This window comes from Gallinula chloropus (genome assembly GCF_964237585.1).
Source record: "Gallinula chloropus genome assembly, chromosome: 5".
Taxonomy (NCBI): domain Eukaryota; kingdom Metazoa; phylum Chordata; class Aves; order Gruiformes; family Rallidae; genus Gallinula; species Gallinula chloropus.
Genome location: NC_140090.1, coordinates 65,937,761 through 65,955,035, shown reverse-complemented (window position 1 = coordinate 65,955,035; position 17,275 = coordinate 65,937,761). Strand labels below are relative to the sequence as shown.

At 35.0% G+C, this 17,275-nt stretch overlaps 1 protein-coding gene across 1 annotated transcript in view; it reads left to right on the top strand.

Moving 5' to 3' along the window:
* Window positions 1-17,275, top strand: part of LOC311192813 (adhesion G protein-coupled receptor A3-like) — a gene marked incomplete at both ends in the record, with an annotated part of 265,676 nt that overhangs the window by 231,306 nt on the left and 17,095 nt on the right. The window contains one exon of the mRNA XM_084265407.1: window positions 3,563-3,708. Coding sequence (XP_084121533.1) covers window positions 3,563-3,708 — 146 coding nt within the window. The remainder of the gene's footprint in view (window positions 1-3,562; window positions 3,709-17,275) is intronic.

The following is a 17,275-nucleotide window of genomic DNA, read 5'->3' as shown; positions in this document are numbered from 1 at the left end:
ATGGCCATGTAATTATACAATCACAAGTGACCATCTGTTGTTACAATCATTGTCTGGTTATTTACTTTGCAAATTGCATGGTAACAATGGAGTATTAACAGCTATAATGAAAAATTGATTGAGATGAATGAGTTATTAATAATCTGTTATGAGTAATACATAAACTACAGGGGTATCTTCATAAAATGCATTATCAGTGACAGCTGTTTCTTGCTGTGGTACAGGGCCAGATCCTGAGCTGCTGAGAAACACGCACAGTTAGAGAAACTGAATGGCTCCATTCACATATGCCTTCTAATAATTTCATAAAGTTATTTATTTACCTGACACCGTGCTACATCAACACACAACACATTGGCAGTTAAAATATAGGAAAGATACATGACACAAAGGACACACACAGTCCTCTGTTTCTTGGTAGAAATTGTTTGATGTAATTAGGTAGGGTTAACAGATGCGACCGTCCAGGCAATCTAAGACAAGACTCCTATGGCTGGTTATAGACACTGAGCAAACGTTCGCTTCCAGAACACTGTACCCTACCAGAGACCCTTTCTTGACTGCTGACAGCAACGTTTTTCAAAACTCTGTGAGTCCCAGTGCCTGTTGTCTCCTCTGGTAACCCTGAGAGGATTACTCAGTGAATTAATGTTCAGGGTGCCAAAGCTGGGAGGTAGAAAGGTCAGACCTACTAATGGATTCTGAAGAAGCTCATGCATTTGAGCAGTTGCAATAGCTTGCATAAGCAGTGGACAGCACTCCTTTTCTTCTGCATATGGAATACAGCAATTCTTTAAATTATTCAGCCTAATGAAAGGTTTGTGTCTTTTTAAGTTTTGTCTCTCCTCGGCTTTTTTTTTTGGGTTGGGGGGAGGGGTCAGTTCTGGAAAAAATGTAGATTTAAAAATAAGTTTGTGAAACTATTACTGCTTCAAGCAGCACTAAAAGATTAGTTATACTCTGTGTGTAACACCATTGATGTTGCTATAGCTCAGGTATCTTTCCATCTGCTACAAGCTTCACCCGCAGCAATGTAATTTGCACTTTTGTTTTCTGAGAGCATAAAGGAAGATTCCAAGTGCAAGTATTTTCTGTCCTAATCATTGAAATGTGGTGTCAAAGCCATTGAACCTCCACCTTTCTTATTGTAATTATCCCTAAAACTTTTGCACTGATTTCACTGCACCATCCTTACTCAAATGAAATAACAGACTGAGCAAATTTTTATCCTTCATAATTAACCAAAAAGGATGGTTCTAAAATAACTTCATTTGGATCACCTTCTCCCTCTAAATGAGATGTCCCAGGCTAATTTTAAGCAGCAGGAATTAATGCTATCGAAATGGAGCCATTTTCTGTTATAGAAAGCAGGAAAAACCTTCATATCCTCTTGAAACTGAAGTAATTACACAAAAAAAAAGTGTTATCAGAGATGAGAAGATATTTATTTTTATCTGGAATCTAAAAAACTAAAGCTCCCTTTTATACCTACATACCTATTTTAGAGAGGATTTTGTGCAGGTGGCCTCACTTGCGTATGTGCTGTGCAGTCTTTGTGATTTATCAAGAAAAGTGGTAGAGTGCCGGTCTGGAGCGTTGATTGCTTCTTCACAGCTTTCTTGTGTGAGTCTGTATCTACAGACTGTTTAGATTACCCACAAATCTAATGCTGGGTGTCAAGAAAGCTGGCTGTTGATGTAGAATCTAGAGTCTTGAGTTTATGGGAAAATGGTGCATGTGAGGCAAAGGTGGTGTTAGAACGGCAGAACGGGATTAATCGGAGCCACTACACTGCAGAAAGGTGCTTGAGCCAGCCAGTGGATGATGTAGTCAACCCCTTCCATCTTCCAGTTAGGGTCTGAAATTACTTTCCTTCAGAGGGCAGAAGGAATTTTATTCCTTTCATGTAAGAAATGAGGCAAGAGGAGACACAACTGCATCACTCTCTATTGATTCTGTACCCTCAGTCTGAAAGAGTTCAATCTCATAATCCCTGCTTTCCAGAAGAGCACAATAGCTATGGGGCTATGGATGCTACAGGATGAATTTCTCAGTTCAACATGTTGAAGCACGACTCTGGCATATTTCTTTAGAATAATCATAGAATACATAATAGTGCTGTAAGAAAAGTTATAAACCATACCTCTAGAACTTTTCCAGTTCTTTTTCATGGTTCCAAACTTTTTTTTCTCCCTCATTCTTTTCCCTTCTTCTCCTTTATGCCTTACTCCTTCACTCCCTGCCCCCAGCTCATAGTCATATTCACTGCATCCCTAAGAAATGCTGCAAGCTGCATATGAACTAAGTCCAGGCAGCACTAGCCACTGAACTGGCAATGTCTGCCAGCTGATGGTACAAAGTTGTCTCATTCTCTTATTTCTGCTTCTTTTACCTCAAGCGACAACAGCTATGAAGGCTTTATACTCCCTTGTCTAATGTGTCAGACAAGTCCCAGTGAAAATTACAAAGGGTTTTCTGTTGATATTTGCTGCTGTCTTCAAGTTTTGTGCTATATTACTAAATATAAACAAAATTAATGGATTTTTTTTTCTTTACCTATCAATTATTTTGTTTTAAGTTGAGCAAGAATGAACACTGGTTCAAATAAATCATTATAATAGATTTGTGTTAGCTTTATTCAGCAATTCTCTGTATTTCTTAAACATTTATGTGCTTTCCAATTATAGCAATATTTTACTTGTCACTGCAAAATGTCAGGTTATTGCTTCAAAGGTAACCTCATTTTATATAATCAGATGGAGACTTAGCTGATGTAATAAAGCACTGGAGATTGGATAAAATTCCAATTACTGTTTCCATAGTAATGAATAACAATTACTAACATAACAAAGATGTTAGTATTTTAGAGGTGTTTGAACTTTACTTTACTTTCAATGATAAACACACCAGTTTCTTGGAAACAAATGTTAACAACACTGTTGAGAGTTCGTATTTCCTTTTGACAGAGGATGCCAAGATCTGTCATTTAATTTTGAAAATTGTATGGCCAAGTTTTTAAGTTCCTTAAAATATGTCTGAAAATAATTTGGTTTTAGGCAAATAGCATAAATCCCATTATGAGAAGTCAACCTTGGATATATGCAGCTGAGGCAGAACTACAGCAGGATATTCTTGAGAAATGAAAGGAAATAGTATAATAGCAAGAAAAATGCTGACCTCTCATTAATTTTTAAATTGCATTGTCATGGTAAGATAGCAGAGCTGCAACACAAACTAAGCTTTCTATCACTCTAAATCCAGGTATAAAAAGTTGTCATTAATCAGGTTCTTAGAAAACAAATGTCTTTACAGTCTTGATTTTGTAACATACCATCTGGCATCACAGATATTATCTATGATGGATTAAATAACAGATTCCATCTGCTTTTAAAAAGTGTTTTCCCTGGTTAGAAATAACCAAAGAGAAAGAAAAAATGATGCAATTAATAGTTCAGATTAAGAAAATCTGTTTGCTTGTACACTTATGCAGTAAGATTCTTCTAAAACTCCAGTTTTCCTGATCCATTTTCTGACAATTAACTGCCCACTCTTTTTTTTTCAGGTTGGCATTGTACTACATTATTCTACACTCTCTACTATGCTGTGGATTGGAGTAACTGCCAGGAATATTTATAAGCAAGTCACAAAAAAACCTCAGCCATGCCAAAATAGTGACCAACCTTCTTATCCAAAGCAGCCACTACTCAGGTATGGAATATTACCTATACTTGGGGGTTTTTTTAGGGTTTTGTTTAATGTTTACCTAAAATATATACATTTTAAACAAATTCTCACTTTTATTTCTGCATAATAGAAAACTGCATAAGGAACTGAGTTGCTTAGGTGCATATAAAAATCTGAATATTTATTGTATGCTAATAGTTAACTCAGAAGATGAAAATATGCAGAACTGGTATTGGCTAGCTGCTGAGACTTTTTTCTGAACAGGAACAATTCAAACGTTTCTGTTTGTTTCTTATGGAGGATAAAAAACCTGCCTTGCTTCCGGGTTAAGGCATTATTTAATCATCAGAAACTACTCTGTAATGACTCTCTCTTTACCCTTATCTATTCTGCTATAAATCTTGCCCACACTTGTACTGATTGCCTAGTAACCCGATAGCAACCTTTCTCATTCCATTTCAAAGATCTAATGCTAATTACAGGAGTGATTGAAAGTCTGGACTCCCTATCAGCTTTCTAGATGGAGCAGACAAACATGTCTCTGACAGCATGGCAGGTGTAGTGCAGTAAGAATTTTAACCAGATGCCTATGAGATACTGAAACTACAAGCCAAAATAATCAGTCTGCATAGGAAAAAAACCCCAATTGGCCACAAACTAGGATTTCTGACCCAAAAGCCTGCGAAAATGGATTAATCTTTTTTTTATTTCAGCTGTCAAAAAGGTTATTATCCAAAGTTACTTAATGTCCCTATAGAGATTTTTGGAGGGAGGCTGAGAAAGAGAGGAACTCCAGAGAACAGTTCCTTCCATCTGGGATGTTCCATATGAGGACAGAGTGAATTGTCTTATGGAGGTGACTATCTTTCCCCACAAATTATGGCAAAACCTGAATGGTCAATTAAGACTAAGGACTTCATTTTACAGTGAAGGGCAGGAAATACGAATTCTACTTTTTATGGCTTTGCTGTGAAAAATCTGGATTAGTGTATTCTTTTAAACAGACTACTTTTAGTTTGAACAGAAAATGTTTGTGAAGTAGCATTTATAGATGTCTGTGCGAGGTTGTCACAACTTCTTACAAGTCTATAGTAAGATGAATTGTGGTTTGTTGTCTGATTCTGTTGAGTGAAATCTTATTAACATGATTAGTTTTCTGCTTTTTAAAATATCTTCTTTCTAGAGATGTAATTGATTAAAGTTAACATAAACTTTGTATAGTGAAAGACAAGGAGAGCCATATTGAACATTAGCTTTGTTAGGTATAAGCAAGAGGATATACTTTCAGTGAGAGTGCCTGACTTTGGTAATCCATTATTTACTGCACTATTCTTCACAGATGAGAATTTCACTCTTTTGGTTACTAGCTCATGACAAAATGAGTAATTGCCAATTTTCAAATGCTGCAGTGTGACTATTACGGTAGAAATTTGTTACAGGTTACATAGACCCAGCAGAGTGTATGTTCTTCAAATCTTGTTCGAGTTGGAAAACAATAGACAATCAGGTTACAGACCCTGAATCTAAGTTATTTTTCTCACTTAGGGCACCATATGTCCTAGAGATACAGGCACTGAAATATCTAATATGATTTCATAATGGTTAGTACTAGATTCAAAGCAGGAAGGATCAATTTCATTTCATGTAGAAAATGGGCATAGTAAATGGAAAACTAAAAATTGCTTTAAGCAAGCAAAAGCCGAACTCATAATTAAGAATTGTTGTTCTTTTAGAATGATAATGATCATTTTAATGGGCATTTTAACATTCCAAATTTTAATGATATTAAAATCAGATTTTTTCTGTACCATAATATTAAAAAAAAAACCATTTAACATGCTTATATTTCAGTGTAGTCATTTATAAGAAATCTTTTAACTAGACACAATTCTTGCATCTATAAGCTGATACCACCTTGTGCCTCATGTGCCTAAGAGATAACATCCCAGTTCAGCCATGTCTGGGTATTGAGTGTTAATTTTTGTCTCCACTTGACACCAGTAAATACCTAAATGATACGAAGTTTTCTCAAATGGAGATTAAGTTAAGCTTTTTCATGTCAGGACCATCAGTACTAGGCAGCATATAATATGGCCTGCAAGAGCCTTTTAAAGAAGAGGTAGTTTCTGTAAACTCTGTCTATGGACCTGGTTTGATTTGTGTTCTCTAAAAAGTAGCTGAAGTACTGAAAATAAACCAAAAAATATCTAAAAGGAGACACTACTTGTTAGTAGAAAATGGTATTTGCTTGTAACATTTGTTTCAGTTTTTCTGTCTGCCATTTCCATATTCCTTTGCAGGAGTAAGACAAAGTAGATCTTTTCCTCCTAGTTTTCCTTCAACTGTGGCAAGATGTATCCTATTACGTAAAACTGTGGTTCTCAATTAGTTTTCTCTCTTCTAGATCCAGTGATCAAACTCAAACTCTTTTTGCAGTGTAATTTTACTGAAACTTCTTCTTCACGGCAATATGATTATGTGTATTGCCTCTTTTTATATACTGATTGTATATTACACAATATATTATATATACTATAAACCACATATTATATGTATCATACTTTATACATATTATATGTTGATTATAGAGTTAAAGCTTTCAGGGCCTTTCACTTTGATTACTGGAACCAACTAACAATTCTGGCATTTTTCACTAAATGTGCCTGGGTGCTAATGAGGTGAATCAAATTAATGCCATTAATGCAATTTTGTGTATTGAAATGCTGAACCCTAGCACTTCAACAGATAATGAAATTACTTCCTGTAAAATACACTGTCTGGTATTCTTAATAGAAATAAATAATTCTGTCTGTTCATCCTCTGTGGACATTTGTTAAACCTGGCAGAGTTTGGCTTCTGACTCATCTGAAGTCAGATTTTGCCAGCAAAGATAAAGGGCCATGCAAGACACAGCTATTACTTCCAGTGTACAAAAATTCTTATTAGCCCCAGCTGAGGCACAGGTAGTATTAGTTTTTTATACTTGATGTGTGTCTGCATTTTTCATGTGATGCTCTGTGCACATGCTGATTTAGCCAGAAGTACAGACCAAGCAGAAGTATTTCTGAAAGACATTCTGTTCAAATCATTCCTTTTCACAAAGACAGAAAAAAAGCAGACTGTTATAATTTTTAATAAAACTACTGAGCACAATTGGGCTATAAACTTTTGAAATAAAAAAAAATTAATAAGCTGCAAACTGGGGTAGAGCTTGGTGTTAAGAAGACAAATAATTAAGTTACCTTTTATCTCAGGGCTAGGTACAAATATGTCTCCTAATTTCCTTCAACCTCTTTTATTCAATGAACATTTTGGAAGGTAACTAATGTGGCAAACTTCAGACTACAGATAGTCCAATATCCTATATCTGTCATGAAAAACTCAATGTGCATAAATAAGGTTGCAGGATCAACTGCAAAATGGGTAAAAGGTGATGTCACTGTCTCTGCTGAACTTCATCTTGTTTGTTATGTAACATATCTTGATAAGCTTTCCAAAAGGTTCTTAGTAAAGTTGTGGGGCTTGTAGGAAAAGTAGCTTGTGCAGTGTCTTAGAAAAATCATCTAGCTGTAGTAGCAATTTAGGAATGAACAGTATGTCCTTCACTTTGTATTCCAAGTACTAATTAGGATTAGTAGGAAGATCATAACTCAGGCAAATTAAACCAGTTTTCAGCAGCACACTCAGAGTACCTACAGTCAATACCACTGGCTTAAATTTGATTCTCTTATTGTTTTCAACTGTAAATAATTTTGAAAGTTAAGAATAATTTTTGAATGGGAAAGCTGTTTGCATATTTCATATAGTATGTAATGTCTTAACTGTTTCATAGAAAATGTCCTTCAAACTGCACACAGAGCAGACCTAGAAATAGTGGTGAGAACTGAGGCGGTTTAGCTGCTAATGGATGTGGACGTACATGCACATATATGTGCGTGTGTCTGCTATTCTATAGGAACCTGTATATAAGCCAGTTTCTGTACATCATCCATACACTCCCAGAGTACTGAGTGATGTCTTGGAGGTAGCAACAGGGGTCTTCCTTGTGGACAATGTCTGTGGTGTAGTGATGACTAACAATCTACACCCTGATTACATGGATGTTCTAGAAGCGATAGTCCTCAACTTGTGTCCTCCTTATCTCCTGTGAATGTGGAAGCAGCTCTTCAAGCCATTCCCTGGCTCATTATTTCTATCAGCTGCACAATAATAATAGTAGTATATAGCTAAAAAAGTAGTCAAGTATCTTTTTGACATGGCTTTATGTGAAATTCTTTCACTGAAAAAAAGGAGAAACCATGCTAAACTTTCACATCCAGGAAAACCCTCTCCTTTGGTTTGTGTAGACAAATCCTGTCATGAGCCTCTTGCCTTGAAGTGAGATTTTACAGACTTTCATGATACTGCAGGGGTCATGACATCTGCTTAGTACTTTGCTCACAAGGTTAAGCCTGTTTGTCTTGGGAGGAACATTTAGATACTTGATCTGAATTCTCACAAGCTGGAAAGCAACTCATGGGCACAGATGGACCTAGTGCTATGCTCTCCTGTGTTTGCCTAACAGTATGTTACAGGAAAGCCTGACAGGAAGTGTTGTGACTTCCATCACAAAATGATACATGGCAATTTTCACTGAATAAGTTACCAATAAAACAGGCTATTTCCCAAATTTGAGTTGCACACAATATTCAGGATGTCATTGGAAATTGGCACATGATGTTTGTGCACATAATGGAGGTATTAAACTACTCCAGTAAAAATGATTAAAGAATTCCTACATTTATTTATTTTTTAAAGAATGATTGTGCCCTTTACCAGATAAAAACCCTAGGATAAAAAGAAATTATGATTTCTAATATTCCTGAGGTTGAAAGGGTCGTCAGAAAATGATCTCTGTTACTCCCAGGGTCTTCAAAATTCCCCCTATCGGTCATAACAAGTTGCCTATAGTTTATTGCAGTGTAATAGCTGTGTAATGAGGAATCAAAATTTGACCAAGATAACAAATTCTCTATTAAGCACCAAGTTTGCCAAATATGTCGTTCCATTTTCTTGGCTGTGTTCTTTTCTGGATCTTGAGTGTGAATCATATGAAGTGACTTAATTTACATTCTGACAGACACAGACATTACTTGTCCCCTTGACACCAGCAGCTCTGAAATGCAGTTAAGTTCTAGTGCATTTTTCATTAGCACTGGCTCTCATGAATTCATGTCATCTTGTATCAAATAATGATTGAGAGAGAGGGTGAGAGAAGGAGGTCAGATGAAAAGCATCAATTACAGTCCATTGTTTTCTTCTTTATGGTATGCCCTTAAATATTAATTTATCTAATCTTCATCCATGGAAACCCATTTTTCCTTTCTGCTGTGAACATACACTCCCCTCTATACAGTTTAAATTTAGGCCTGATTATCCCAAGGGATTATCTGCCTTTTCCTTAACAACTCTCTGTAGTTCATATATGTTGAAATAAATGCGAAATGCCACGGGGCAGAATTCTTGGAAGCCCTGAGGGGATCTCTGTAGTTCACTCTTTACTATTAGCATAGACACAGTTCTGCCATTGGAGAGTAAGTGAAAGTGATGTCTCCCTGCGAGGAAGGTTTTCACCAGTTGGATGAACTATGGGTACAGTAAGCCAACAGTCTCCCTGAAAATCTGCAGTACTATGCTGAAGGAAGTTGGCTATTTAAATACTCATTTGCATCCTTTGCTTAAGAGGACAGAATATTTTAATGTGGGCAGAGTCAGTCATCAGGAAGCTTAACTCATATCTCTGATATCATCAACACTTCTTATTTTAGTTATTGGAAGTTAAGACTAGAAAATTGTCTTTTCCAATGTATATTTTTAGATAATTTCAAATGGTGCTGTAATTAGTTCGATTTGTTATTGAACAATGGAAATTTTTGCAATTCTCACATATTTGCAAAGCTGCTTATAGCCTTAATTCCATAAGTTCCTAAAAAGAACATAGTGTGTGACAGCTGCTTTCATACATGTTATCTGCAAATCACTATTCCCATATTTCTTGTGTCTCAGGAAGGAGAAAAACAATATTGCTAAAATGACATTTTAAAAATTTTTCATTTGATAAAAATTAAACATAAGAGAAGCCATGCTTTCCTTCCAGCTATTGTTCTAGTTTTATTCTCTATAATAAGGCTTTTGAACAAAACTTAAGTTTTAATTACTTGGACATTTCAAAGATGACATAGCTAATGATGCAACAGTATCACCAAAAAAGCTGATCTTATGTCAGACTATACTGTATTTTATCGGCCAACCAATTTAGGCATGTTCTCAAAAAAAAAAAAAAAAACCCAAAACACACCCCCACAAAAAAAACACCTCAACTAAACAAATAAAAAGAATTGTAAAGCTGGGACCATAGCCAGAATGACCAGAAAGATTCTGCCACCTGAGGTATAAAACCTGTTGATATTAGAAGTTGCTTGATATGATCACTTTTAAAAGGCTGATATATGGTCAGATGGAGTAATGGATTATAGCCAGAGACATTTTATTGCTAGCTAGCAATGTAACTGAAGGATCTGCAGTGGATAAGTGTATAAAATGGTGACAAGGGAAACATTTTCATCAATTCTTCGTATTCAGTTTCAGCCTGAAGCTAAATGCCTTTCTGTCATGTGGAGAAAAGTGATCTTAGGTCAAAGAAAATGTTTATTCAGCTTTGAATTAATGGTTCCACACAAGAACATTTTTGGCAAAAACAAAATATTAAAATACTCAGGAGATTCATAGTAGGAACATTGCCAATGGTACCCTGAGAAAGCTGTTGCACTTTGCATAGGTCATTGCAGATGATACCAGTATGTGGTGTCATAGTGTGGAGGTATTTTCCTGCCTACTCTGAATCAAACAAGGGACTAGAATACTGCTACTCCACCTTCAAGGTGAGTCACCGAATTATTGTGTTATTAAGAGCCAACTGAAACCCTCTCTGGTTGTAAAGCTATTGACAAACATGGCCAAAAAAAGGAAATTACAACATCTGCATGATACCTGGTCATTTAATGGGGGAATTATGATCTTGGGACTTAGAAATCTGTATCTGCAAGCTTGCAAAGTTGTGAGCTTCAGAGATACTTATAATGATTCCTATGATATTTTCACATTCAAAAAGCTGTAACTGCAACATGCTGATCTGCCGAACTGTATTCAGCTACTTTTATCATGAGTTCATGTCTAGGTATTTCTTGGAAATTCAGAATTCTTGTCACACTCTTCCTTGCCTCAACACTTTCTAGAATTCAAGCTAGTCCTATACATAATTGTAGAGGGTAAGTTAGAGGGTAGGGTAAGCTTGATAAAATGCTCCATGCTTTGATATGCTGCTCCAGGCAGTATGTAAAATGCTGATTGGAAATTTTGTTCTAAAACTCCTTGAAGATAATATATTCAGACTCCAGTGGGGGCTTTGTAGAAAACTTTATCAGATTTGAAAGAGCTAAATATTTTCTCAGATGATTCTCTGGTGTCACATAGAGTAAACTTGATTATACAAAAAGCTGTAAAGAGAAATGCATAAGGTAATTTAAAATGTGTCTACTGTCATAGTATAGACAAAGAACTAAGCATGTCTATCTGCATGAAATAATATTCACCACTGTTACAGAAACAGCTATCTAACTTTTTATTGTGGATGATTGTACTCATTTATTATTAAGAAATTTTAAAAATTAATAACTAGTTTTACTTAAATAAAGCTAGAGTCACATTGGATACAAATTCTTTCTTATGAAAACTTATGTGAGAAAGGTGGAACTTAGAGCTTCTTACAGGACACCTTTCCTTTAAGTGGATGTCTATATAAATTCAGCTTAACTGTAATGAAAACATCAATCTTGCAAGAAATTGTAAGACATGAAGAATTGTGACATATGTTGTGCAAACTGATGAACAGCAATGTCACAGAAACTGGAACACTGCAGGCAACCAACTAGTACAATATAGAATTGTTCAGTAGTCTACAGGAACAGTAGCACAGTAAAACCACTATGTATTTAAATCATCATATGGCATAGGTTTTGTTAGGTTATTGTATTTACCCATACATTGCCACTGTTCCATAAGTAATTTTAGCTTAAATATATTATTTGATTCCAAGAGCAAATGATAACAGTAAAGTACATGGGTGATCTTAAAATAAACTATCAGTAAAAAGCAAATTTATCTTTTCATGCACTTATAAATGGTTTTAGCAATTATAGTTTTAAATGCATGATTTTAACATTTTGGAGTATTTTTCTTTCTTAATGGAAAAGTTCAAGGAAATAAAAATATATTCCTTGGACAAATGAGACTGGTGAAATCTACAGATACACAAACTAAATATGCTACAGCATATTTAACTGTAACTGTTGTAAATTCAGCTTCAGACTTGACTCATTCCATGTGTACTTCCTGCCAAATATGTGTGATAATCTCTGGTTTATGCCTGTTTGGAAGGAGGGCTTAAAAGTCTTGGAAGAAAACATTAGATTAGATTAGTTCCCTTGGATGTGAGTTGGGAGACCGTGGAAAAGCCTCCTTGACCTTGCACATCCCAAATAGTTGAAGCCCGTTACTGGAAACGTGAATAATTTTTTTCTTTTCAACTTAGTCTTCATTAAAAGTGCTAAATGAGAAGACATTAAAGAGAAAATCATGCTTACAATGTTTAAAGTTAGCATCCTCCTGGGGTATGACTGAGTACCTTTAATTTTATTTTCAAAATTACATATAAGTATATTAATTTAGAACAGGTTTTGGGCCAATTTTAGTTGTCCTTCAGCTACTAAGGCTGGAAGAGTGAAGGTGCATATGTTGTAGAGCGAGAGCTTATTGTAAAGCTACATCTTATACACCAAAGCTTCAGGGTTTTGGCTTTTCCCTTTAACATCACTTTTCTTTTAACATCTATGGATGAATAGCAGTGGCTAGGTTAATGCAGACTGGGAAATTAAAGTTCTCCAATGTAAATTTTATAATTCTAGTATTATGAGTAAAGAATAAGGTACCTGCTAAGAATCACTTCAAGTAGATAGAACTCTCATACATTAGATTAAAATCCAGCCATTGACTGTTGGGGGTAGAGTAACATTTTCTGGATCAATTACTTTAGTATTACCTACTGTGGAGTTCCTCACAATGGTTCATAAATGACAGTAGAGGAAAAGGCAGGTCTTACCTGTAGAATGGGTTTTGTACATAAATATGATTTTTTCTGCTGTTTCTGCTGAACATCTTAAATTCTATATTTTTCCATGGAAAAATTGCACTCTCCGTACAACCAAGGTATTCAGAACTTAGATTCTGAATTTCCTGACTATTGATCATCTGATTTTTCAACCTTTATCTTGCACTGTTGTAAACTGCTATGAGCATATGATGTGTTTTACAGAGGCAGTTAACAATTGTCTGTGCAGAACAGCATATATTGTAAATGTGACAAACTGAATGGAATGATTGAAAGTATAGAAACTGGGAAGTGGAGGAGTTCAAAAAGTGTATCAAGAGGTGTAATTTTGACTCAGGATAAAATCTGGAATCAGTGTGATTCCCAGCTTCAAAGAAAGCTAAGTGAAGGATGAGTCTTGAAACAAAGTGCAGACCAACATACAGACCTTGGGAGAATTGTAGAAAGTCTCAAAGAGATCAATCAAATTCTAACACAGGAAAGAAGTCATGAGGACATCTGAGATGGTGATAATAAGAAAGAAAAGGAAAAGGGAAAAATGCTGTTCTGCAGCAAGGTAAGAGACAGGCAAACTCAAATTAGGTAAAAGAAATGTACCATGTATTTTAAAAGTCCATTATCTATCTTCTGTAATTTCTGTTCAAAGCTTTTTCCTAATCTTTCTCAATGGGATAGGAAATCACCTTCCTGTTGGTGAGGCACACCCCTTGAGAGGTTCCACAGTTGAAAGGTCGGGAAAGGAAAAAGAATACCTGTGCAGTACCATCAGAAAGAATCATGTTATTTCCTACTCTATTTAGAGCTTGACTTTCTGGACGAGTGTGACTTCATTTGAAACTCTCATCCTAAACTTTTTAAAGAAAGCTTCTAATTCCTTATTTGCAAGGACAATTATAAACATGAACTGAAGTGACTTGAAAGTAGACCCCCACCACTACTACTCTACTAGTACTACTGAGTTTTAATCATGATATTGTTAAGAAGTTTAAAATGTATTAACAACAAAATCATCTGAAATTACTGAAGACGGGACAATAAATAATAAGCTTATAATGCAATAAGGGGAAAATATTAGAATATGATAATAGCTGACAATTAAAACAGATTACCTGGGAGGCTGTGGAAACTGTCATAAGCAATTTGTTAACATAGATTGGATAAATCCAAACCAGTCATAATAGATATTTATTGGGACCCTGCCTCACAGCTTTTGAGTGGCCTAGCTTACCTCTTGATGTTCATTCCCACCCCAAAATTCTGTTATTCTTAAAACAAGGATTTTTTCCTAACAGTATTCTCATTTTTCAAACCTTTATTTACTGCTGAATTCCTACAGCCTTTTTGGTCTCATAAGAACTCATGTTTTATTATGCAAGCAAATTCTGACAGAATAGAGTTTGAAACTAGCGTGTTCCAAATATGTCTTCAGTGTTTGGAGATGTTATGAGTCTTGTAGAAACTGGCTGCTGATCCTCCAGGTGTTTTTATTCAGGTACCACGTTACTATATAAAACATAACAAAAAATCAGGCCAGCTCTGAAATGTCCACACCCACAACAGAATCACTGGGAGTTGTACCTCTTTAATCAAAGAAAGATTTTGGTTCATAGATGGAAATTACTGATTATTGCTACTTACAAATAAAAGTTGGTGAATTTTATGGAATGTTAATTACACAGATCAAAATAATTTAAATATATAATAATTAATATAGCTTAGCAAAATACAATGTCCAGATTAAACTTCATTACTATATTGATTGAGTACACTCTCAGATAAAAGAGTAATGCCATTATTATAAGATCACACTCAGATTTTAATGGTTTATCTGAAAGTCAGTGTTGGCTTAGGTTTTCTGTGAAAGAAAACCTGAACCTGTGAGATACCTGACTTATTTTTCAATTATGAGAGATACCTAGTTACTGTTTTATCTATTGATTAGTAGGTATTAGAAATACGATTACTGAAGATCATTTGTGTTTACTTCTCAGTATTTATAAGCAATGCCAAGAATTGGAGATTTCAGAAATTTATCTTAAAACATTCTATATGATTTTTGTGAAAAGTGTAGGAAATATGAGTTCCCTGTTCAAACATGCCTTGACTGGCTGTACTTCAGTAGATATAGGTAATTTGCCAAGAACAATATACATAAATTTCTGCCTATAAATCTCTGAGCAGATAACAATTTCTTCAGATATATTTATTGCTTTAGTTGATCTTCCATTATTTTACTTCTGCAATGACTGGTTTTGTAGGTTGATTATGGCGGGTCCCTGAATTTGTGTTATTTGCTAACTATATGAATCATGAGTGGTCAGTCATAGGATCTTGTTTCTGTTTCATATTAGATGAGTTTACAGACTTCTCAAAAAATTATATCTAATAGTGAGTATATTTGTGCATACCACTTTGGAATTTTATTTCTAGGATTACTGATGTCAGTAAAACTCATTCCCATGAATCAAAATATAAGGAACAGGAATCATGGACAAATTACTATCACTGTTATTTTCAGAATAACTACCCCATGCTGGGTCTAATTCATATGTAAGGCATTTTGGACTACTTAATGTGGCATATTGTACCATTGTTAGTGTCTCATAAAGGAATCTTGACTACTCATATAGACTCTTAGTCTTCCATTAGTGATATTGATAAGCAACCAAATAGCCACATTCCCTTTTTGTGAATTTGAGAGACTGTTTTCCAGCTGCAGAGAAAACTTCTTATCATACCTAGCAGAGCCAGGCAACCTTTGACCTGGAAAGCTGAGCAATGAGATGTGTTTATAGTTTTCTGAAGATAGCCATGACTGCTGCTCATTCCCTTTCAGATGTACTTTTTCCCCATTACTACCACAGAAGAATTTTGGAAATGACATGTGATTTCTAGCTTTTAATTCATATTTCTTAATTATTAATTATAAAGATAACTCTCCTTTATATTTGCCTGTCCTTTTCTTTCAAAGTTTCATGATCACTGCTGGCTGAGTGCTCCAAGAAACCCCTGAGAGTTTTTAGAAACTTAGGCTTTGACCTTTTTGTATATGATGGAAAAGTCTTATTTTTGCTTCTGGTTAAAATCTCACATAGGAATCGCCAAAAATAGATTTCTGTGTATGTCTGTTTTTAAAGAACAGGAAAAAGCAAATGTTCATGCTATCATCATATATATATATAACATTCCACATAGCTCTTCTTAGTAGGACTAAAACTGACAATAGCAAAAACCATCAACATTAAAGCTAAAAATTGGGGTTGACGCTCATGAACTCATGCAATTGTACCTTTGTTTCTTACTTTTCAATAGAGTGAATTAAGGACAGCGTGTCAACCTGAATTTTTACCAATAAATCTAAATCTCCATGGTTATGTGGAGTCAAGTCATTAATTGTATACAGTCTGCCTATGATTTAACAGCAGGATAGTCTATAATCATTCTTTTATATGTAGTATTAGAAGAGAATGCTTTTTGCTGCCTCTAGATTAGCAGATTGAATTACATCCCATGGAATATGAAGGAGAAAGTGATCCAGAAAGAAGCCAAAAGCTAAAAGTATGAGGGAAAGTTATTTCCATCATGCTTTAATGCTTCACTGCTGCTTTTTATATTTAATAACACCTACTTTGAAAGATTTTAAGTTCTTGGCTATCTGGATACCTGTAAAAATGATAAATTGGAAGTTGTGGAAATGGTTAACATTGTTTAAATTTTAATATGATTTTCTCCATGAAAACAAACATGAAACAATAAGCTTTTTCCTTTTTGCAAACTGTAAGGATGAAACTTTCCTAAGATTATTTAGAGGGTAAATTAGTTTCTACAGAAGAATAATGCAGTTGTGTAGTACAAAATCATGCAAGTCTGCAACTTATTCATAGGGAACTTGACCAAAACCTGTGGGAACTGGCTGAAGTGATGAATACACAACTTCTCTGATATGAGAATAGATTTTATACTTCTGTTTTAAGTCTCCATAGCTGTAGTTACAACTATAGGCATGGTTATTGGGATGTAAAGTGGAGTCTCTTTCTGACCTCAGTCACGTCCTATCTCAGTTACATTTTAATAACATACTCTACTCTTTAAAAAAAACCCTGTCTGGCTCTAGGCAGATAGCCTTCAAACTATAGGAATTATGCTCAAGTTATGCTCACTCACCTGTGAATCAATCTACTTTGAGTATTTCATAAATCCACAAGGATTCTGACTCTCTAACTCCCAATTTAAAAAAATTCTAAAAAATGCAGAAATAAGAATAAAGTAGATTTGTGATTTTATATCCCTGCAAATTGAAAGTATCCCTAGTTCATGAGGTAGTTAGCACAATTTATGCTAATACTGGAATACTAAATATCCAGTGCTTACAGCACTCAGGTGAGA